Here is a 25,074-nt window from a genome sequence, read left to right on the forward strand (position 1 = left end):
GTGTTAGACTGCTGACACCTTGTGGCTCGACTGAAAATGAAGCAACTCAGATTAATTGTAGCACTACACTTCAAATCCTAGGATATGACACATAAAAACATTGACAAAAATCAACCCATTTAAAATTTAAAATAGTATTGTGTTTGCGTGTCCTTTCTGGTCAGATAATTCTTTTCCCAGGGAGACAAGCTATTCCAGTACAAATAATTTCCAACCAGGCTTGTTAAAGCACTCTCCTTGATGCCGCCCTCCAGGCTGGGTTAGTCCCAAGCCTGGGCCTGCTGTCAGAGCTTCCTGCAGTGAGCACAGTTTCCGGTCACACAGAACAATGTAATTTCTCCTTGATCTCCTCCCTCCTGCGCTGCTTGTTCTCTATCTTGACTTCCACCAGCTGCAGGAACTTGCAGAGCTGTGTCTCCTCCACAGTGGGATCCTGCCCCTCCAGTGACTCCCCAAGCGGTCGCAGCCTTGGGGACACTGGAGATCTTGTCCCAATGTCTGGGGTTTTTTTTCTCACACTCACAGCCCAATCTGATCATTGAGCTAGAGAGTTAATTCACTCTTATTCTGCCAGTTACTGATTAACGGAGTTCAACTTTATTTTAGTCTGTTTCCAATTTAGGTTTCGAATCTAAATTCTGAATAAAAGAAAACTTTTTTTACATTCAGGCATTAACCTTGAAAGACAAATGTAAATAAGTATTACGGTATCCATCTGTTTTTTAATACAGTAGAAATCAAACTGACAATTGTAGACACAGAACTGTGCACACTGATGTTGGAGCAGGAGGGTGTTTAGCACCCTGGGGAGAGGATGCTTAACCCTAACACCTGATGCAGAATAATGAATCATTACTTTCAGTGACTGGAATGCAGACGGGGAAAAAAACATCTAAAGTTTCTGCATTTCTCTTCTTAGAAATATACAGTATGGCCATTCTTATGAATTGGTATCTAAGAGTTTAGAAAGATATTTTTAGGGAGGACTTCAATTTTACTGTACAAAAAAGGTGCCAGTGATGGAATCATATAATTATGTGAAAACATATAATTAGACACATAAAATAATGTTTTGTTTTCTCCATATATTTTTATTGATAATATTGTCTCATGGTTGCACAGAAGGACATAATGAATTAAAAAAGGAAGAACAAATTGAAACAGTATTGGAAGAAAAGAACTTAATCATACATCAGGTTCCGTGAATTATGTGAATAAGTGCTTTCAAGGCAGCTGCTATTTTTGATAGATCATTCTAGTTGAAACCAAAAGACAAGCACAATATCTGGTTACAACATATACCTGCATGACACGCATATCACAGAGTATGATAACTGATTATAGAGGAATACAACATATAGACCAACATGATTTTAAAAAATAACATGCAAATTCCTCAATACATTTCTTATGTAGTGTTCCAGACCGGGTATAGGAGAGAGACTATTCTGAAGCTTAAAGCAGAATTTCACATGAGTAATTTTACACAAAGAAGAGGCACTATTGGCAGGTTCCAGTCATCCAGGCTGAGCTTGTGTGGACACAGGAGAGCACAGGGCTTCAAGGATACGAACAACACTAACAGCTCATTTAGTGTAAGTATGGCTCTTTCGAAATTAAAAACCATCAAGAGTAAAAACAACAGCAGGCTGATACAGAAAATAATCGGAATTACATGTGACACGTTAACCTGTTTCTTAGCGGACATAGAACAATAAAAACAGAATTCAGTCTTTCCTTGTCATTATACAATTTTACATTCGGCAAGAAAGACAAACCACAAACATGGTTACAGCCTGCATAGAAACTAGATTTGGATATTGAATTAATTATGTACGTATTTTGTTTGGGGTATTAGACCACATGTGCAGGATTTTAAAATCTTGCTGGACACTAATGAACTTGCTCACCTTAGACTGAAATTAATTGAACCAGAACCTTAAGACTGAAAAAATTAGCAATACTTTATTTCACAAACAAAGTTGAGCTTTGTTATTCTTTAATTTTAGTATCGTCATTCAATTTGAAACATTTCTGTACTGCTATCCTAACCAAGGCCATCATTTTGGGTTAAAAGTCCGAAATTGATTAAATGAACAAACAAGACGAGACCAATACCTAATTTTCAGATTTGTCCTTCTGCTTCCTGTGAATAAGATAAGGAGCTGACACCTCTTCTTGATATTGAATTAGTTATGGTAGGCAGGGACACAATGGAAAGTCAGGCCAGCTTTTGGGGGTGGAGTCAATACATCATCTCAGACTTTATTCGGCGATCTCTTGAGGGGTCTGCCTGAAAGACTTTATTCTTCCCCCTCATTGATTTTTCGTCCTGGCAGTTTGGGGGTGGTAGTTCAGGCATAAGAGCTGGTGCCATTATTTATAAAGTCAAAAATGAGTTCCATTTGTGTTCCATTTCAGAGGAACCTGACTGCACCCTCAGGGCTAATAAAGACTCTCTCTCTTTCTAAGGAATTTTGACGCTGTTGGCTGTAAACAACAAAGTATCTCATCTCAAAATGGAGTTGTAATCCAAGGTGGCTCTTCTTTATTTGACAGGGCATGTAGTTACATTTCACTCGGCTGAATCCACTCCGCTTGATAGTACATTCTAGGTCATCACACCTGCATCAGTGGAGATGCATGTTGTACATGGTTACAGCACATGGTAGGTACAGTACATGGTACCTTGATTAGGATAGGATGAGTGGAGACACTGGTTGTACATTTTCACTCCTCCATATTGTGAACATAGAAGATGCTATTTGGACTCTCAGGCTGTGGATGTCAGCAGAAGGGAAACAAGACTGACATTCACCAGTCATCTTGCATCGAGTGGTATAAGCTAAGACAGTATGTATACTGTAAAAACGAACCCCACTGCATATCTGTGCTTACATTCAAATGCATCATGAATGCAACAGCAAGGATGCATGACTTGAGCTATATATAATGACATTCATACAATCAGAAGTGAGATTTTATTCTGTATGACAGCATGACATTTTCAGTCCTGCAGATATACTGTAGAGCGCAGTAACAAAAGACAGAAATAAATTGAGATGGTGCAAAAATATACATCCAGTCAACCTAACCTACCAGGTATTAATTTATAAACATTTAATTTCAGTATTGAACACAATTCCGGTATGGCCTCCTGCAGAGCAGACATGAGAAACCTCTTACAAACCATGTCGCGTTTAGAAGATCACAATAGTCTAGTAAATCATAAAAATAGATTTCTAACATGTTTTTAAAAGAATATTGACATTCAGAATGAAATTTTAAAAAATAAATGAATTTTGTCATCTACATTGTGAAGAACAAAATATTTTGATGTAATTAGTGAATTAGTAAATAGTAAAACTATTAGTGTTTCACCTACTGTACTGCTAGTTGTAAAGGAATTATCACAATTACACTGTACTGCATTAGTCCGTCCAACTGCTAGCTCAAAGGTTTGGATGTTTCCATTTGATTGTGAAAAACTGGAAAAATGTTTGCTTTAGCTTAAAATGCTTTAAAATGTTTAAAGAATAAGGTGCTTGATTTATTTAAATTTTGCAAGACACAAATAAGCAGACATTTGGAACAAAATAATTTGTTAATTTTCTCTCATATATATTAAATGTAGTGTTTCTCAATTCTCCCTAGACAGACACAAGGAACTTTAATTCAGGGTTTATGCTGTGAAGAGATTTGCCTGTATTAGTTGAGGATGAAACAAGAGATTAAAAAGTGTCAGTTGTTATTTCAACTTATAACAGTATTTGGAGATGAGTCTAAACTGGAGTTGTCTTCTGTATTTCACAGCTGGAAAGAACATTTGCTTTTTATAATTCTCAAGAAGTTCTTTATAAATCAGATACTAGGTGTTATAATATTTAAGGACCTGTTTTGTGTGGCAGTTAAATGGAATTAGTGTTTGTGCAGCAGCAGTGAAGAGCCTGGTTTACTGTAGATGCTAGTGGACAAAGCCAACCAAACCTAGATGAGGATGTGATGTTCCCCTGGTCTAGAGTGTCTGCGCTGTGTTTTGTGGTTTCACAAGGAGATAAAAGCTCTTTCTTACCATATATAGTGCAGTGTGATGTGTTCATATTGGCTGGTAGTAATATGGTCTGTTAAATGTAGAGTATTTATGCATTATTTCTGTATCAGATTAAAGCACATAAACATATAAAAATAATGATGTAGTGCAGGAATAGTGTACGAATAGCTCGTGTCACTGGCTGCTTCTTTTATTTTGGTTCCTCACTGTGAGGATGCTATATACTGTATGTGTCCAGCTTGACTCTGCTGTTCTTTCTGATTAGATGACTGTGGACCAGGGTATTTAACTATTCCAGCAGCAATGGCTTCTGAAATACTAATCAAAAGCTTAACTACAGGCAGTATAGTGCTATAGAGAAGATTTGCAAAATGAAGGCCCAACACCTGATTTTTTTCACTAGGGTATTTCGGCATGTAATTAAGCCTGATTAATTCGGTTCATGGTAACATTGAAGAAAATAATTCAAAGGCAGCCACAGTCCACAGCTGGACATGCTGGATCATAGACAACTATAATCTGCCTGCCAGGCAAGAAAACATCTCAAGACAGTCCTCCAACTTGCCATGCTGAAATAGGTAGCATGCAAAATAATCTAAGCAGAAAAAATGCTATGTCAATCTAGATGCACATAGAAAGCAGCCATTTAGAAAGATGTTGATAGTACTAATCGGTATATAAATTGGCCATCATCTATTACCCGTTTCAAAGGAAAGATGAAAGTATGTCATCATTTTTCTGTCAGCCCCAACTCTAGCTGCTACCTTCTTTTGCAGTGCTTTCATGCCGCTTTCCTTTGGAACAGGGAGGGTGGGGTGTCGATCATCAGTTCGGGGAGGGGGCGCGTGTTCTGGGGCAGAGGATTCACTTGCACCTCCTCAGCACCTCCTGCATTCGCTCCTGCACGTTCTCCATCTTCTCGGCCCACTCCTCGCTCAGCTCCTCCTCGTCATCGCCGATGACGGCCGCGTAGCCCATGAGCGCGATCAGCCCGATGCAGAAGAGGTAGGTCAGGCGGGTGCAGAGGCGCTCCATCACCTTGCGGTCCCCATGGGAGTGCTTCATGTACACCTCCAGGATGGGCTTGCTGAAGAGCTTGGGTTTACCCATCACGCCATCGTACAGGGTGTGCAGGTTCTGGTCGCCCAGGTCGTTGGCGAAATGCTCCTCGAAATCCTCTCTCTTCCTGCTCTGGTGCTCCGGCTTGGCTTCCACCAGCTCCATGAACTTGCGGAACTGGTTCTTGATGTTCTCCTCCACCTTGGAGTACTGGCCGTCCAGCGTCTCCTTCTTGATCTGCAGCAGGGCGTTGCGGTTCTGCTGGGAGATGTCGTCCAGGGCCTTGTGGACGCTGTTAAACTCCTTCTTCAGGGTCTTGATGTCCTCGTCGTCGATCTGGTGCAGCACCACCCTGATCAGGGACCCCGCGATGCCGAAGATGGGGTTCACCACGGCAGCGGCTGAGGAGATGGTGGCCACGCACTGCAGCACCTTCACCAGCCCCTTCTTCAGCTTCTCTCGGTCCTCCAGGATTTCAGACATGGCTTCTTCTGGAAGGCAGGCGGACGCGGCTCTCAGGGTTTGAGGTTCCAGTAGTGCCTGTGAGGAGAGCAGGAAACAGCTGTAGTTGAAGTATTCTAACAATGCAGAAGTGCAGAGTGCTCATTTTGAATAATCAATGTAATTTTTTCCACAATTTTAGAAGTGCCTCTGTGTTACATATATTTTTCCTTTACTTCTGATACTGAATACTTCCTCCCCCCCCCCTGGCCTGCCACTAGAGGGAGTTAAGGCCTTAATGGTCTGTATATACAGTACAGTAGATTCACATGAGGCACACTGTTTCTTAATTAATTAGCGGATAGCTATGATTCACATTTTCAGGTGGGGATAATTTAGATTGTTTGGGATATATGGTGGGAGTTAGGTTGCTTTAGAACACAGTGTTTAGGGAAAATGTGGCGGATTAAATACTCTTTTTCACTATTACTATAGGATTCAGCAGTTGGCCTAGTCGTGGAGCTGATCTGGAGCGGTGCAAATGGCAGCATCTTATTTTGAAGGCTTATAAATAAATGATTTTACCATAAATGATTTTAATACAACGGGCATCTGAAACTAATAATGTTGTAAACAATTATTATAATTCTGTTCTATTCAATTCAATTCAACTTTATTTGTCATTATACCGTACTTACACAAGTGCATAGTAATAATGAAAAGTGTTTCTCATTAGTCTCTCAGGTGCAGTATATACACAACAGCAGACAATAGACAGTAAACACAATAACAATGTAAACAATGAGTATGGTACCAGTATGACAGTACCCATATCTGTCAAAAACTGTGCAAAAGTACACAACCAGAGCAAACAGTGCAAAATAATACAGCGACTTATCAAATAGTACAACTCAATCAAGTACAGTTTTATGTTCAAGTTCGGCTTACATTCAATTGTTGGAGGTATGGTGCATGTAGTGGTGTAGGTGTACAGTCGTTGTGTGGTACAGGAAGAAGTGAGGAGAGATCACAGTTTGGTGAGTGGTTGTGGGGGGGTCACCAGCTTGACGGCTCTGGGGAAGAAGCTATTTCAGAGTCTTGTTGTGTGTGACTGGTTCGTCCGGAACCTTCTGCCAGATGGTAGGGGGACGAACAAGTTGTGACTGGGGTGAGTGGGGTCAGTCATCATTTCAGTGGCTTTTTTCAGGCACGTGGTGTTGTAGATTTCCTGGATGGATGGTAAGGAACTGCCGATGATGTGATGGGCGGTTTTGGCCACCCGCTGCAGGGCCTTGTGGTCGGTTGTGGTGCAGTTGCTGTACCAGTCTGTGATGCAGCTGGTCAGTATGCTCTCCACCGTCCATCTGTAGAAGTTGGTGAGGATCCGTGGATGCAGGCATATTTTCTTCAGTCTTCTCAGGAAGTGCAGCCGCTGTTGTGCCTTCTTGATGAGACTGGAGGTGTTGAGTGCCCATGTGAGGTCCTCAGTGATGTGAACACCTAGGAATTTGAAGTTATTCACCATCTCCACCGCAGACCCTTCGATGTAGATGGGGGAGTGGACTTTTCCTTGTCTCCTGAAGTTTTGCTGATGTTGAGACATTGGTTGTTGGTTCGGCACCAGTCTGCAAGTTGTTTTATCACCTCCCTGTAGGCAGTCTCATCGTTGTCAGGCCCAGGACTTTGGTATCGTCAGCATACTTAATGACGGTGTTTGTGCTGAACTTGGCAGTACAGTCATGGGTGAACAGGGAGTATAGCGGTGGGCTGAACACACAGCCTTGAGGGGCACCGGTGTTAAGGGTGAGCGTGTTGGAGGTGAGGTTGCCAGTCCTGACAGTCTGGGGTCTGCTGGTGAGGAAGTCCATGATCCAGCTACAGAGGGTGGTATCTAGACCCAGAGCCCAGAGCTTGGTAACAAGTTTTATGGGTATGATGTTGTTAAATGCTGAACTAAAGATAATAAACAGCATTCCTGCATAGGTATTCTTTTTATCCAGGTGGGTCAGTGTGGTGTGTAAAGCTGTAGAGATTGCATCCTCCTATATAAAATTTATAACAATCTGTGGTCTCCATGGTGGTGCAGCTGTATCTTGGAATGAAACCAGAATATCCGCTTCAGTCACGTGCCTGGGTTGTATACTAAACAGTAATTTTGGGGTCAGAAAGAATAAACGAATCCAACATTATATCTGTCCTTCAAATCATTTTTTGCAAGGGTCTCCCAAAACGCGATTCCCCATATGCTTAGAGATGCTAATTCTCACAAGATGAAGTGGTGAAAGATTTAACTTGGAAAATGGAGCACTGAACCAGCAAATCTTCTGGTTTCACTTTTCTTCAATACAATTTAACAGGAAAAAAAGTTGCGGAATTACTTTATGCGTGCCCCTCAACCCACTTGAGTATTACAATTTTAGTCTATTTTTGTTTGAAGTACAGTATATTGCTGTGCTCATTTTATGACATTATATAGTTCTGTCTCATGAAAGCACAAAGAAGGCTAGAGAGATTTAGAATTATTTCTGTTTATTTAAGGCATTCTGCAATGACACATTCCACATGAGACAAGATTTAAAAAGAAAGAAAATAGTACAAAGTGGCTGTGGTGCAAAGTTTTCAGTGAGCTGCTTTGGGTTTCCTGTTGAATCCTTCTTAGTTTTTTTTATAATAGATAATGAAGACAATTGCCACAAGAGATCAGACTGTCACCCGCTGAGGGTTACAAACGGAATCGGAAGAGGAATCAATGAATTTCCTGGAGTTTATCCAAGTCCCATCTGTTCTGGATATTGCCTCCCAAGATCATTTTGAATCAAGGAATGATTAGTTTTTGGGTTTTGGTCTTCCTTGGGTGCCCTTGGGCACGTGCCCTGAGGCTATTTGCACTGGCTCAGCACTTCCTGCATCTTCGCTTGAATTTCGGTCACTCGCTTGGCCCACTTGTCTCTGACCTCCTCCTCGTCGTCCTCGATGACGGCGGTGTACCCCATGAGGGCCACCAGCCCCACGTGGAAGAGGTTGGTCAGATGGGAGCACCGGTGCTCCATGATCTTAAGGTCCCCGTCGCAATGTTCCATGTAGACAGGGAGCAGCGGGCGGCCAAAAGTTCTCCGTGTGCCCATCACCCCATGGTAGAACACGTCCAGGCTCAGATCCCCCTTGTCCCTCTCATAGGTCTCCTGGAAGTCTGCCATGTGGCTCTCTTTGTGCTCGGGGTCTCTCTTGACCAGCTCCACCATGGCGTTGAAGGCCTTGTACTGGTGTTTGATGTACTCCTCGTACTTAGTGAAGGTCTCATGGATCTCGTCGATGCGCATCTGCTTCAGGGTCTGCTTGTTCTTCTGCGAGATGCTCTCCAGCGTGCTGTAGATGGCCTGGAAGTCCTTCTCCAGCTCGTTCGTCTCCTCGTCGTAGATGCCCTTCCGCACGATGGAGACCAAGGAGGTGACGATCCCAAACAGGGGGTCGATGGAAGAGGCGAAGGAGGAGACCTTCTCCACGTAGGAAAGCACCTTGGCCGTGCTCTTCCGGATGTTCTCTGTGTCGCCCATGGCTGGGGGAAGCAGAGCGGGGCGGCCGTTCCGAAGTCGTGCCTGGAAGGAGTGGAAAAGGAGAAACCAGCTGGTCAGGATGCCTTCTCTATATCATTCTGTAACAATGCTCACTGCATGTTCACCTGCCTACAGAAGATCTACAGGGCTAACTGAAATGATAAATATTATTTCCTATTATACCAATACAGCTATTTAAAAACAACAAAAACATACACTTTCTATTTAGGAGCCATCTAGAAACAGCTGCTGAATAGTTTGTATTATTTTATGGGAAGGATAAAATAGGTCACAGTCCCATCCTGTACCAGAGCAAATATTAATTGATTGTATATTAAAAGACCAGGATCAGCCATTAACAGTGAAATAGGAACAAGTAGACAGTGGCCTACTTGCGTATGTGACTTCAACATTCCTCTGGTAATTGCACAGTAAAGTCAAGTATACGCTTCTTTACAAAGCTGTCCCTGTTGAAGAATTATCTAGGATTTGCTGTGACAGGCAGGGAAAAAAACATGAGGGTTTCAGGTACTGAAAATAAGCACTTTGCTGTGTTTTAAATTCTTTTCTTTACAAAGCTCCTCACAAAAGAGAAACATGACCAGGGGTGTAACTGGGTGTTCTTTTAAGAACTTCTGAAGAAGCAAACAAAAAAATGCTCCAAAGCCCTTAAGCTTCAGAAATGCTTTGTTTTTTTTTCTTTAATTTTTGCCATGAAAATATAATAATTCAATTCTGGCTGCAGTATTGTGTCAGTGTGCTGTGTTTACAGTTTATGTGCCAAGTATAAGATGCACTGAACAGTGATTAGGTTGTAAAAAAGCAGAAAAAAAAGATTTTATGGGCCTTTTTAAAGAGGAATATATTGCTGGGCAGAAATTAAGAACAAGACTTCCTTGTCATATGTAGCTTTTTTAGCTTCTTTAAGAAAAACCCTCAATCTGCCTCCTGTTACACACTAACACTGCCACACCCCTTTCTCGTCTTCCCTGGCTTCTCTGCAGTCTTTTGCTCGCTCTCTCCTGCGAATCTTACTTATATTAGCATAGTCCGTCAGTCTCTGTTACAGGGATAAAGCAGCTCAGTTTTTTCACAGCGTTTTAGGAACGTTTCAGTTTCCAGACACTCAGAACACCGCAGGAAGCCAAGTTTTGTGCAGCAGTGAAAAGAGCTTTGATGTGATGACGTTTCAAGCGTTTCTTCGGGGAAAAGGCGGAAAAGATGAGCTGACTCACTGTTACAAAGGGGTACGGTTTTTCACTGCCTGTCACAGCGGTAATTTTCAACAGCCAGGACACTCACTTCCCCTCAGCCTGGCTATTACAAGGTTGAATTCACTGTTTACTGCAGCTCCGTTCTGCTGAGATGCTGTTAAATATCTAAAGGCACTGCTATTGATTCCTCATTTCCAACAAAACACACAATTAAACAGTCACAATGCAAAAGCTCTATTGCTCGGTTCTGGGAACTTACCTCTATATGTACTGTTGTTCTTCACTTCCTACAAGCTCCTGCTGTTTGTGTTATCAGCCACCATTTCAGTCCTGAATGGGTAAGACAGGCCTCGCCTATATGATACCATATTTAGCTTCAGGAAGAGGAAGTGACTCACACACACGAGCAGTTTCGATTGGGTGGGAAGAATGCTGCCTCTCAGCAGTTCCTAGTTCCAGGGACTGCCGTTGAACTGAACCATGGGAGAAAGGCAGTGGAGCAGGGGTGGTACTTACAGTATATAGTCTGATAAGGCCTGTGTATTTGTTTTTAAAAAGACAACAGAATAGCTGCCTATTAGCTGTCTGAAAAAACGAAACCCATTTTGTTCTGGAATAGTTTAAAATGGATTTAAGCAATTAAAAGACACAGAAATTCACAAGGGTCAGTGCAGCAGTGCATTCACAAGCAGCATGACGGGACACCTGCTGGAAGACATTTATCACACAGGGGGGGGGGGAGTGAGGACAGGTGAAGGAACAGCCAAGCTGAATATACTGAATACTCAAATAAAGAAAAGAGGATGATGAGCACAGCAGATGGAGGGGGTGTCTGAGAAACAAGGTTTTTAATGTACAAACACACTCAAAGTTGTTTAAAATGCTGAATCCACAGCGGTAGATATCATGTGCAACCACATAGAAACAAATCTGAGAAATTTGCTCTCATGCAAATGCAGTTTGGGAGCAGTTCCCTGCTGTGGACCTCATTCCTGTTCATAACTCTGTGGCCTCGTTAGCTAGTGCCTGCCCTGCACTTGTAGTTCAGACACGTCCATGAAAACTGTGAAATATGCATCTTTATTGACTGAGCGCCTCAAGAGCTCAATTTTATTCGCTGTTGCTATCACTGGAGAGGTGTTGCATCCGAGTTACTTCAGTTTACCTCAAGGAAAACTCATTCAGCTGGTACATAAAAGAAAGGTTTCTGCTTCTGTAACTGAAAAAATCATATTTGCCATCGTGTTGTCATCTGTCATTCCTTTTGACATGAATGCAGGTTCTCCTAGCAGCTGAGGAAGCAGATTTCTCCAAACCCGGGCGTGATGGAAGCACAGAGCCAGGTGGCAGTGACCTCACACGGAGAGCAGCCCCTTCACCAACACAGGCTGATGTCCTGAAGCCCCGTGCAATCAACTCAAGGTAGCTTTCTCCATCTGGCATGTTTAACAAAGGTTTTACAAACGGATGAACACCTGTCTTCTTGCAAAGTAATTCTGTCATCTGTAAGCGAAGTGATGGACTCACTTTCAACCAATCCCAATTCCCCCAGAAAGTGGCAGATTTCAGTTTGTCTCAAAAAGCAGAAGTGCTTTCTCCAGGCATGCAGTGATGACATCGTCCCCTGGAGCCTGGTCTCTCTGTTATTAGTCCAATCTGATTCCCCAAACAGCGGGTGGTCTTGTCTGGCAATGCGAGAGTTATCTCGCGGTCTTGCCAGGGCATCTGGGAGCTCACACTGCTGTAGTAAGAGACGCTTCTTTCCTCCAGCTGGTGCTGGATCTCCTGTAACTACTGCAATTGTCTTTGATCCCACAGTATAATCTTACTGACTCGAGACGTCAGCTTGTGACGTGCAAGAGCTGGGTCTACCAATCTGCTGTGTATCTGATGTTTTTCAAACAGCTGGGGGAAGCAGACTTTTCCAGGTAATGACTTCAGCTCCCATAGCATGGTGGTCAGCAAGTGAGACAGACAGCGGTCTGGAGCAAGCACAGGCTGGCTGGCATGTAGTTTTCAAGTTTAGGTGTCCTGATTCCATTATAGAGAAGCTTTTTGTTCATTAATTCTTTAATGGAAATAATTGATTAGCCACTTTGGTCACACTTTTAGAATACAAGGCTACAAATGCCATTTCTAAATGTCTTATAAATGGTAAAAACACACATTAACAAAACATAATGCATTTATAAAGTATCATAAATGAAAAACAAACAACCACTACTTTATACTAGTTGCATGTTAGTAAGAAAACCCTTATCCTGAGAATGATCTAAACAATACCCTAACCTTTGTAGAACATAGCTTTTAATACTTTAAATGGTGTAACAGTGCCTATCATCCATTTACAGTGTAGTTTAGCAAACCCAAAACCAAAGTCTGACATACTTTTTAAATTGATGTGAGCTTTTAAAGACTTACAGTTCCATCTATCTATTCAAGTATTGGTTACTGTTCTAAGTACACTCAGAATTGACATGGAAAATAAAAAAGAGTCATTCCAAATGAGAAAAGTAAGCTCCTGATTGGTTTGAACAGGACGTTGGTGTTCTTAGGACCAGGAATTCATTCACACAAATCAGAGAAATCCGAATGTCGGCTGCCTGCCACTTGTTTAGCAGGGCACATGACAATCAAATATTACGGAAGATAAATATTTTAGTTCTGAAGCAAGTCTGCTCAAGCCTGTTCTATTTATAAGTAGCATTTGAAATTAGTTTTCTACTTCTTTTAGCAACTAAAACATTACTTAGAAAATTCCATATCACTTCTGCAGCTGCTCTGCAGCTCTTTTCTACCCAAAACAGGTCTTGTATCAATCTGTTTCACCCCACGTTGTAGACCATACGTTATGGATTAATTAAGGCCATCAAACACATTTTTGCCAAATTCAGATATTGGATAAATTGACGGACCTGTGAAAGCAGTGGAAGAAAAATGAAAAGCAAGCCCAGCAAATCGCTACATGCTCATCCCACACTCACTTTGTCTGTCCTGATAGGCCAAAGGACTGAGCCCTTTTTTTACCCTGAACACAGAAAAACACAAGGTGACCTGGAGGTGTAGGCCAACGTCAGTGGACTTCTGCAGAATCCCAGAAGAAAAGCAGGGGTACTTCTTTACACAAAAGGTTGTCGGAGTATGGAACAGGTCACCCAGCTATGCTGTTGAAGCTGATACCCTGGCTTCTTTAATGAAATGGCTGGATGAGATCCCTGCATCAGTTAGCTATTATTCAACGGGCCAAAGGGTCTCCTGTTTGTAACCTAATGTTCTTATGAGTTTCAGCTACAATCCACCAGATCTTCAACATTTTCGTCACACCAAATTGAATAAAGCACATTTATCTTGGCATGCAGAACTGTAAATGTTGGACTTCGCCTTTTGAACTCAAGAACAAAATTCATTTGATGGGTGTTTTTGTTCACTGTAAGAACAATGTTGAGAGTTCTTGTCAATCCAGATGTACATGCAGTCCCGTCTCACAGACAATGAGGGTGGGAGTTTCGGACACAGTAAATTTACATTAGTAAGTACATTCCTAAGAGTTTATTTCAAATGAAAGGAAATGGAAATATAATTCCTTACGTTAAAGATGGCCTTGTCCTTGTTGTTGTCAGGTTTCCCTCTTGAACAGACAGACAGCAGTGATGAAGGAGATGCTGGAATGTGACCAGGAATGTCTCTTGTTTGGGAGAAATTTCACCTGGCAAAGAAACAAGCAGGTAAGCAATATTGTACTTGAACTGTGACAAGTACCTAACTAGGACACCAATGGTTTTTGTCAGATTTGGCAAAGTAACTCACACTCTACACTGACACACAAAGGCTTTTAAAAAGAAATTGCTCCTTTTAGTAAGATAATGCCAGCAGCCATATCATCCTGCAACTCACAGCTGGCAACCCACTGAAGCTCAGCAGGTGTGAGCCTGGTCAGTACCTGGATGGGAGACTCCTGGGAAAAACTAAGGCTGCTGCTGGGAGAGGTGTTAGTGGGGTCAGCAGGGGGTGCTCACCCTGCGGTCTGTGTGGCTCCTAATATAGTGTCCCCGTCACTATACTGTAAAAAGTCTCTTCGGATGAGACGTAAAACCAAGGTCCTGACTCTCTGTGGTCATTAAAAATCCCACGGTGTTTCTTGAAAAAGAGTAGGGGTGTTACCCCGGTGTCCTGTCCAAATTCCCCATTTATCATGCCCTCCTAATAACCCCCATCTCTGAACTGGCTCCCCATTGAGAGCTGGTGTGTGGGGGGCAGACTGGTGCATCATCCAGGTGGGGCTGCACACTGGTGGTGGTGGAGGGGATCCCCATGACCTGTAAAGTGCGTTGAGTGAAGTGTCCAGATTAGTGCTATATAAGTGTGAGAAATTATTATTATAAGATAGCATGTCAGTTGCCAAAATTTTAAACCACAGTTCTGATGGGCTGGCATGCTGACAAGGGTGCAGAATGCTGTTGTATAAGTAGCTGAGAAATATGGATTACAAACTCCTCTGTTTTCAATGTCTGTCATATCTGTTGTTTGTTGATTGAATCTCATATGTCACTTTAACAGTTTATTCCGTCTGTGTGTGCATACAGTAGTCTATATGACCACTAGTCAATATCACCAGTAGACCCATCCAGCCCGTAGTTTGGATCATGCTCCCGTCACAGTAACAGTGAACGAATATAAACCCACAAACATCAGGAGTGATATTGAATTATACTACAGATACTCTACTAGAGTAGATAATGTCTGCTTTTGGGCTTTCTTTATTCTTGGCTTATTTTAAAGAGAAATACAGTACACGCCACACAGAGATTCTGTATAACAAGATTCTGTAAAACAAAATGCAATGGGTTTTTAGGCTTAGAAGAAGTAATATTTAATGCATGACCTTGATTTAAATATATACAGCATGTAAATCTAGTTATTTCAAAAGGATCAGTAAATTGGGTGCATTACTGAGAAAACCCTTAGCGCATTTCAAAATGTATCAAATTATTACAGTTTTCACCACAAGACAGAAAAAACAAAATATTTCTATAGGAGCTTATGATTTAACCACTGAGGTATGAGGAAACTCTGAAGGCTTTTATTTGAATCTTTCTGTTACTGGCCATAGCACAAACAGAAAAAAGAACAAACATATAGCATTTTGTGTTTCTGCTAACCTATGTTACAATTATTATTTGCAACAATTATTAGAAATTGCAACAGAATAGAGTTTCCTATCAAACCAAGGCAGTCTGGTTACTTTGCAATAGTAAATTGGACAAACGCATGGCAGTTTCCAAAATGCATCCAAAGTTTGAACATGTGCTGAAGAACGTGTTTGCTTTCTCCTGTTTGTTCTGCACAGTCACTGTATTTGCACAAGGAGCATCAGGAGTCATTTTCACCTGGGCTTTACGGGTAGAAACCAGCAAGCTGAGCTAAGAAACATAACCAGTGTCTGCTGGGCCCATCCTGCCCCACAGCAGACTGAGAAAGGAAGAGGAGGGGCAAGTGCTAAAAAGAAAAAAAATAACTCAGTCCTTCCTGGATCCTCGCTTCTTCAGGCCTCTATGGTGAATTCCAGTGCACGAACGCAGAGGCTCATGGGAGTTCAGCCAAAGGATTGCCGCGCTGAGGTCTGTCCCAGCCGTTTGAAGCAGGACCGCGGGATTCTACCTTAAACCCTCGACACAAGGGTTTTAAAAAAGCTGCAGTTATGGGTCTAAAAGAGCCTGTGCTCCATACTCCCTTTTCTTTAGGAAAGAAACGTGACTGCAGGGAACGAAAAACAAAGCTGTTTTTTTTTTTTACATGAGGCTGAGTTGACTCAAGTTTTCCCCAACTAGAGAACGCAATGATTAAGCGCGGGCTCTTTGTAGCGATTCTAGCCCAGGGACGTCTCGGTTGCTTGTCAGCCTGGGCGCGCAGACATGCTCAGGGAGGACGCTCAGGCGAGGCAAACCAGAAAGGTACGTGTCCTGTGATGGCTTAATCTGTACAACCACCATTACAGCTGGGCTGTGCTCAAGCCGAGAGCTTGTACCAGTCCTGTCTTACATTAATAGGCATCAGAATATGGGGAAACCAGTACCATGTGATGACGATACATTTATTTGAATACTAGTAGCTGGTATCTTTGTAAAGCAGTGCTTATCTTATTTTCTGTTCTTAAAATCTGTGTATGCAACAAATCCTATAGCGGTTTTGGGCATGATTCTGTGTTTTAAATTCTTCTCAGATTATGCCCATTGAGAACAAGCTGCAAGTTACTCATCGGCATTAAAAGTGAACGGCGAATTAATCAGACAGTAGTAAATCCTTCGGAGGCAGTTAAAACAAGGTTTAAAACTTACTTTTGTTGGTATAGCTCCCATGCCAGGTTAAACAGACCACTGGCAGGATAAACTGACAGCACACGTAGGACAAGGCTTTCAAGGTGAGAGAAACTGAGCGGACATGAAGTCTTTTAATCTGCAGGACTCGCGCGTGAGCTACAGAGCCTAAACCCTAAAGGCAGGCACGTTTAACCTTAGAGAATGCTTTTTGCCCAGCCTCACTCGAGAATGCAGGAGTTCACTGACTGCCCAGAGGCCTTGGTGACTTTCTAGCTGCGACACGTGGCCCTGCGCACAGACCAACCACAAGCTGCAGAAAGGCAACAGAAAAATAAAGGAGAACAACTCATCTCAGCACTGTCCTCCCTGTCCCAAACCCTTCCATGTTCACGGGGAGATAGGGCCTCTCCACATTTAGGCTTTTGCTTTCATTTAGACCCCCGTTCTGCACCACCAATGAGACACATCTTGCAACACACTACAGCTAAATACAACAATACACCTATCTTGTGTTTCTTTTATTAACCCTTTACATTTCCAATGTCTGATAATTGTAAATACCAGCCTGGACCTCATTCTGTCGGTGTCTTTTCGGACATCACAGTTCAGAATCTAAACATGTGAGGAGGAAAGTCTCAATGGGTGTGTCTTAATTGTTTAAAATGCCTCCTTTTGTGAATTTTGGAAGGTTTCTTGATTTCAAATAAATACCTTAATTATGGAGGGAGGAGAAAAGACTATCTGGGATCTAAGCCAAGATTGGAACCAGCCTGTTCATTAAGTTTATGGGAGTTTGGATCTTAAAACTGGTTCTTTACTGTATCTCTAAACATGAGAAAGGCAGTTCCTTTGATATATGTTTTTCTGCTTCATACTGTATGTGTTGTGATAGCAAATCCATCTCTTCCTTGTCTTACATGCCAGTGGGCAGCGTGGAAAGGGTTAATTTCCCACAGAGTGACACTCAGATTTGTTTTACATCAGGGTACATATTGGCGCCTCAAAATCGGAGGCCTGTAATTCAGAATATTGACACTTCCACACCCACAAGGGGAAGAAGCACTCAGTGCAGCAGCCATCTTAGTGAGGTCAAACTAAAACTGCCTCTTAAAAACGAAACCTTACACCTTTTCCAGAGTTTTTAACTGAAGCCCTTCGCCATTAGGGACATTACTCAAATTCTTCTCGAGATAAGATCGGCAGTTAAGGTCTAGCTGAGGGCTAACTGACAGACAGGAATGCACTTGAAAGTAACTGTCAGCACAGAAAACGGTACACTAGCAGTTGTTTACTGTTTCCTGGGGGTGTGTCTGTATCTGTCTACTAGGCACACACACTTGTACCGTTTCTAGCAACACTTTGCACCATCTGAAAGCTTGCAAACGTAGTTTTAAAACTGTTGGAAGGTATTGTTCCAGGGCCCTGACTGTTACTAAGGCAACAGTGCTTGCCGGTATGTGTCAGTTAGTACAGGCCCACTTCCTGAAATCCCTTTAATTAAACAAGTATACATCCTGCTAGAACTATATTCTCCGGCTTTTTTGTAGCTTCTGTGGATTTCTGACCCAGATAAATGCCCAGATTAGTCAGTGGTGTGGTACAAACCTCCACACACAGCCACAGCAGTAACAGGAAATGAGTTTCTGTTTCTCCTCCATGTTAAACAGCCATTTTGTTTAAAGGGCTGGCAATGCCCTTTAAAGACTTTGCAGGTAAACAAATATACTGTTCGAGCAACTACACTGTGAGCAGTGTAGCACCTGCCATGTGGGGGTTTGCCCCGACAATGGCTGGAAAGTGACAGTTTGCTTTCTCTCCCTTGCAGACATCCGCCTGTTTGACAGCCAGAGCACTTGGAAACAAGCCTGGGAGGCCAGAAAAGAACAAACAGAAACCAACTAAAGAAGCCAAATGAAGACAATGCAAGCTCCTTCCTGAGTCTCCCTGGGCATGTGAGAATGCAGTCCCCCAGAAATGCTTTCTGTTTCCACACACTTTCAAGCCCCCTCTCCCACTATGGCTTCCCTCCTGTCTTCATTATCCGTTTGCTCTCCCATTTCCTTGTTTATGCACGGCAGAATGCCCTCTCCCCCCCCCCTCTGTATCACAGACCTCAGACCTCACTGTACCTGACAAGCAGGGATCTTGGTCTTGGCCTTGAATCCTGTACCCTGCAAATGTCCCCAGACCCACAGGGGCTCTCTGTCTCTGAGCTGCTTTGCCCACTCACCTCTTCAGGGTCCTTCTCCTTCTTCCTCACTCTCCAAATTCCCAGTCTCTCTTCTTCTTCCCAGCAATCCCTGCTTGGGGCACTCCCATGTAGGTTCAGTGAGCAGGGGTGCTCATATGGACTGTACCATTATTTGTACTGTAGCCCTAGCTGTTCAGTGAAAGAAGGACCTGCATACACATGCAGGCTCTCAAACTGTCAGCTGGTGTGCCACAAGTCCAGAGCCTGTTCTCCCCCCCCTCCTCTCCTCCTCCCTCAAGGGCTTTCCAATAATTGAGCCCTTTCATTAGCCAGAAAGAGCCAACTGAGCACCAACTGTCTCTTACAGAACAGCTGGGCCCAGGGGAATTCAGATGGGGTCTGGACAGCTGTCCACACCTTCACTTGACTCAGTAGCACCCAGAACAGGCTCCCAGTCTCTGTGCTGACTCAGAAACACAAACAGATTGAAATGTGCCTGCGAATACATACTCTATCCGTTATTTAAATGAACCGCTGCCACAGAAAAGCCAGTTTGTATTTGCATACAACCTTTCATTAGTTCCCAAACAGCACGCCAGGTGACTCCACCAAAGCCATGTGCTTACCCTTGGCCTGTGGGACGCACTGTAGGCAGCTGAGACACAGAAACTGTTGTGTATTGAGTCTGTAGCTGTAATGAAGGTTTCGATTGGGTTTTGTGGTGGGAGAATGTGAGAACCTGGTCAAGTAGGGACGTACAGATAAGTCACTGTAGCTTTGGAGGTAGAAAACGAGCCCAGATTGACAAAACTAAGGAAGAAAGAGGCACCAAGTCAATACGCTGAGCCAACTACAGCTCTACTAATCTGTACTCAAATTATGATCCAGGCAGACTTCAGTTTACCCTCACCATGCTGCACAAACACCTTCAGATAAACAGGTATTGCCACCATAAGGCTCCCAAGAATGTGCTCTTGGTCCATGAGTTCCAAGGCAAAGCCTGGTAAGAAAAGAGTTTTCAGTATAACCGCTGCAGGGTACAGTATTTCCAAGTGTTCATCTGCTTTAGAGGGGAGGAGAAAACATTACCCAACTGGCCTGGGGTTCAAGAAGAAGGAAAGGCTGAGCAGTGTGTTGGCTCAAGTACAGTAAATGTATATTTGGAGCTTGTGCACGTTATTCTGGTGCTTATAGACAGCTCCCTTCTGATACAGGACACCTCCATGCTGCAGTTCTGTTCTCAGATTTGTGGAGTAAATCAGATTATACCTTCCTACTCTCAGGGGATGAAGACAGTGGAACACGTGTTTGTGGACATCTGGTGGGTTGAATGAATGCCCACCACAATGTACAGTACCTCTGTCCCCTGCTTTAGGTGCAACTTTATTTAGGCACTTGGAGCAGAGTGCTGGTAAGACTATTAGGGAAACACTATTGCCTGAGACTAGCGTACCACCTCAGTGTGATCTGAAACGAAAACTGCAGGACATTCACATCTGTAACATTTGCAGAAGCTAAGGAAGACCCCCCTGTTAAAAAATAAATCTGATGAAGGAATCGACAGGGATAGCTGTCGGGATATTGCTGGGAACAACTGGTGGGTAAAGAAATACTGTTGAAAACACGTTGTTAATGCCAGTCACCGCATATGAAACTGCTAGAAATCTGTCAGAGAAAAACTACGCACAGTAGCACCTGTTATTGATAAAAACAGACCCTGAGGCCGTGGGCACTTGTGGACACTTAAAAAAGAGGCGGTTAGGCGGGTATGAGACCCGCACTCACTAAGGGCACGCGTCTTTGGTTTATAGATCCGTATTTACTTTCTGGAACAAGACGACACAGTGACGCTCTCCGGGACAGCGCCGCTCAGCTGCTGCGCGTCTGCGGCGCCGCTCGAGCCGGACAACAGCAGCTGCGGCTCCGCAGCTCAAACCTCAAACACCGCCGCGGCATATCGGCGCACTGGCACAGCACCAGGGAGAGAGAGAACAAAAAACAACTGAAACATCTCCTCTCTCGAGGTTGAACAACTTGACCCCGAACTTTTACAAGTTAATTCCTGCAAACCCCTCTAGTAAAGAGCGTTTTTAACGCATTACCGTTTATTTCTGGCGGACACCGCCAGAAAAGAGATTTGCTGTACCACAAAACCAATTATCTACATACCAATATGTATTTAATTCAACCACATGGAATACAAGTGTCTTATACAATATTTTTACAAAGGTGTTTAAAACTCACCGGTCTGTTCAAATAGTGACAGTTATTTTCCGAGCACTTCAATAGAGAGAGAATGCTTCCGTGCCAGAGAGGTGCTGCCTAAAATCAAAATCTGAAAGAGCTCTTTCTGCCGCACGTGATTCTCCTCTTCTGTCTGCTTTGATGAGTTAATCGGCTGCCAGGGCGCGAGCAGACACTGCCCAGCCGTTTAGTCGCCACGACACGACACGACAGGTGTCAAACACGGCCGCTTCTATCAGCTGAAATCCCCTGGGAGCAATTCGGGCACCAGTTGCGCACAGATTGTGGACGTCGATACAGAGATCCCCAGAATCTAACAGAACAAGAGGCATAATAATAATAATAATAATAATAACTTAAACTTTATTATTGGGCTACGTGTGTTGTCTGATAAATTAAAAAAGGTGCTTTCAAAATGTTTTGCGCAAATCGAGAAATGTGCGAGGACCAGGTCAATGGAAATATTTTTGAAGAGTTATATTTCTGCAGTTTCACAACTTAAGCCTTTTTTCAGCCCGGATAAGTGTTTTTAAAGTGAAATCCCGTTTAGTGCTGTAAAACGGTCTCTAAAGACCACCTTGCTGGATTTTGAGGTGGGGGGTGTCTTCAAATAAAAGTCCCCGTAGGTAAACTGTGCCATTCCTTGTTTCTGTTTAGTCTTTTACCTGTTCTCTACCTGGCCTGTTGGAAAATCAATCAAGATTTGCGGAGTCAGGTTTTTGACACTAAGAATTTAACTTGGTGCTTGAAAATGTATCTGTGTCTAGTTGTGCCATCCAACCATTAATCAACAGCTGCTTCCATTCCGGGACCACAGGACACACGGTTCTGAGTTTTTAAGTCGCAATTCTGAGATATGAAGTCGCAATTGCGAGAAACGTTGCGCGTTTTTTTTACTCCCTGGCGGAAACGGGCTTCCATACAGGACACTCGGTGGGACCTGGACTTGAACATAAAGAAAAAGAAAGATATAATAGTGGACTTTCGGAGACACAGGCCATACACTCACAGCCCACTCAGTATTGATGGAACGGAAGTGGAAACAGTCACCAGCTTTAGGTTTTTGGGAATTCACATCTCTAAAGATCTAACCTGGACTGTGAACACTGACTCTATGATGAAGAAGGCTCAGCAGCGCCTTTATTTCTTGAGGTGCCTCAAGCGATGGGGGATGCCAATACATGTGTTGGTGAACTTCTACCGCTGCACCATCGAGAGCGTCCTCACCAACGGGATCACCGTGTGGTATGGCAGCACCTCTTCTCGAGAGAGAAAGGCACTGCAGAGAATGGTCAATATGGCCCAGAAGATCATCGGCTGCGGTCTCACCGAGATTAAACAGCTCTATGAGGACCGCTGCCGTGGTAGAATTCTGGCCATCACAGAGGACAGTCACCACCCCGGGCATGAGCTCTTCACCCCACTGCCCTCAGACAAGAGATACAAGAGCATACGGACACTTACCACTAGATTCTTCAATAGCTTCTATCCACAAGCAGTGAGACTGGCGAACACATTTAGCCATCCCCCTCGGACCACACCTACACCATCACCATCTACCTCATTATGATTTCTTATCTATTGCACATCTCCAGTCATTGTTTACACGTCTGTATTGTTTACATTCAAACTGTCTACATGTTTACTTGCACATTGTCTATTGTTTGTTTGTACATTGTCTTGATGCACTGTTTGCACTTTGTCTTGTTTTTTACACTTGTTTTACAATCGAGAGACTTTCTGTAAGTAAGAATTCCATTGTACCAGTACATGGACCGGTTACATATGGCAATAAAGTTCAAGTTCAAGTTCAAGTTCAAGAAAGAGCACTCCCCATGAACTGTTCCCCATGATCCTGGACAGGAGGCCAGTCTGTCCCAGGACCACAGCCAAAGGGACGCTTCAGAGCTACGCAAACCTAGACCACAGGAGAAAATTCGCTTTTGAAATCCATGTTGGCTTTAAGTAAGACCTCACTTATAATAATGTGCCCAGTGTATGTTACGATTGTTGTCAATGGTGCTGTTGTATGTTATTATAAGAATGTGTTCATTGCAGGGCAGACAGACAGGCGCACAGACACACCAGACATACACATTTTTCCAGCGGCCAAATAACCCGTCAGGTTGTCTTTGGCCTGTGGGAGGAAATCGAGCACCCAGAGGAAACCCACGCAAAAACATGAGGAGAACATGCAAACTCCACACAGACTGCATCACAGGTCCCAAAGAAGATAATTATGGGAACACACTGAACTACAAAATGAGCGAGTTGGACCTCTTTCCTCTTTTTGCTGTCCATGAAGCCAGCTCAGGACAGGCTGGCCAGAGAGCTGCTGGTGAAAGGGTGCTGAGCCCTGTGCTTGGTTGTTCAGTCAGTGTCTGACTGTGAGCCTGGGTGAATGTGAGAGATGGGCAGGGGAGCTGCGAGGGGTGGTGTGATCTGGCAATCCCACCCACTCGTACAGATATGTAAAGTGACACTGGACATGGACTGCAGCTGATAATGCTACTGTGGACTTTTTCAGTCACCTAAAGGCTTGCCAGCCAGAGACACCAGCCATCCTGTGCAGCCAGGTAACAGCAGTGTGCTATTTTTGTGTGATAATAATAAAATAATAATAATAATAATAAATTGTAATATACAGTCGATTATAAACTTGAAAAGAATATTTATGTATGTGTATTGTACTAAAAGTTTTTCTTGTTTTTGTGTGTCCAACACAAGACAGCCCAACACAAGTGTGTCTTTCTGTCTGTATATTACTGTTACTGCCCTTTTGCTTCAATTTCCTATTTTTTCCATATCCACTAGAGGAGTTCTGAAAAATCTCTTGAGACACCCACAGAAGGAAAAGCTGGGAACTGGTCTTATCGCCCATACTGAGCTCTTGTGGATAGCCACAGCATGGTATTCTAGACTGTTTTGCTCCTTCACCATGCTTTGTCTTTTACAGGACGCCCACCATGGGTGCTGAATCCTAAAGGAGTGAAACACTCTGCTGCCATTGAATTTTTAGAACTCAGGTGTTTGCAAATTGCCACTGGTTTGCTATTCCAGAGTGTTTCGGATTTCTGTCATTCCCATCATCAGCAACTTGCAACACATAATACATAACTATTAAATCAATGCAGAATGCAAAAGCTTTATTATCTAAAGAGAGACCTAACATGTCATACTTACTACACTCACAGCAAATATTGATACAATCATCTATTTTCTGAACTAAATTGACCATGTTTGAGAATCTCTTCAAAAATGGTTTAAAACAGGGAGTAAATAAATTCAGAATGTCCACTCTGAGGGCCTCTCTGAGCCTGTTGAGACTCTTTCGTGGACATCTCTGACAAGCCCATTCAAATTAGGAAATGCAAAATTGGAGGTACAGTAGGCGGACCCAGGGTAAGCTCTGATATCTGCATGACCCAGCATCAGGTCCAGCCTGCTGCGACAGAGACGTCAAGCCTTCTGGAGACCGAGACCTGCATTCCAGCTGCGACTTGTGGTGAGGTTTTCAAATTTCAAAATGTCCCTGTAAAAATAACAGTGCTGAGTTTTCAAAAATTGCTCTTCTGGACCCTAATTCAGCAAACAGTGACCGGAATGGGGCCAGGATCAATCGAGCAGTGTTCTTTTGGTTACCTGCGAAACGCTGAGCCCAGAACTGCAGATTTGTAGTGACAATCAAGGACACATCAGCAGCCCTCATGTACCTTATTGTGGGGCCTGCTGCCTGTCTAAAGATGAATCTCTGCGACTTATGAGCTGATCACAGGAGCACATCTGTCCTTCATTCTCCAGCACAGGAGCCATTGTTGTGAGATTAGTAAAGAGGTAGTGAAGTAAAGAAACAATTAGCAATTCTGAATTGAGTGGACATAAAATGAAAATGCAAAAGTATAATTTTGGATGCATACTAGCCCTAAGAGCTGGTACTTGAATTAGAAGTGCAGTTTCAATATTGACAGTTGAGTTTATGAATAGTTTTTTGCCCGGGAGGCAT

General features: G+C 43.1%; 2 protein-coding genes across 2 annotated transcripts; both read right to left on the reverse strand.

Annotated features, from left to right (window-relative positions):
- Positions 1-1,070: 1,070 nt before the first annotated feature.
- Positions 1,071-18,956, reverse strand: rpz (rapunzel). Its single transcript, XM_088905669.1, has 3 exons — positions 18,867-18,956; positions 13,908-14,025; positions 1,071-5,650 (listed from the first exon to the last, which is right to left on the reverse strand). Exon 3 carries the CDS (start codon positions 5,591-5,593, stop codon positions 4,916-4,918), a length of 678 nt encoding a protein of 225 aa, XP_088761795.1. The 5' UTR covers positions 5,594-5,650; positions 13,908-14,025; positions 18,867-18,956; the 3' UTR covers positions 1,071-4,915.
- rpz2 (rapunzel 2) lies at positions 8,064-11,740 on the reverse strand. The gene is made up of 2 exons (XM_088905670.1): positions 10,579-11,740; positions 8,064-9,147 (listed from the first exon to the last, which is right to left on the reverse strand). Exon 2 carries the CDS (start codon positions 9,103-9,105, stop codon positions 8,431-8,433), a length of 675 nt encoding a protein of 224 aa, XP_088761796.1. The 5' UTR covers positions 9,106-9,147; positions 10,579-11,740; the 3' UTR covers positions 8,064-8,430.
- Positions 18,957-25,074: the final 6,118 nt, after the last annotated feature.

Source organism: Atractosteus spatula, chromosome 25, assembly GCF_055471065.1.
Source record: "Atractosteus spatula isolate fAtrSpa1 chromosome 25, fAtrSpa1.hap1, whole genome shotgun sequence".
Taxonomy (NCBI): domain Eukaryota; kingdom Metazoa; phylum Chordata; class Actinopteri; order Semionotiformes; family Lepisosteidae; genus Atractosteus; species Atractosteus spatula.

Bases quoted from the DNA above. Each gene is read 5' to 3' on its own strand.
- rpz (XM_088905669.1), bottom strand. From the start codon at position 5,593: ATGTCTGAAATCCTGGAGGACCGAGAGAAGCTGAAGAAGGGGCTGGTG.
- rpz2 (XM_088905670.1), bottom strand. From the start codon at position 9,105: ATGGGCGACACAGAGAACATCCGGAAGAGCACGGCCAAGGTGCTTTCC.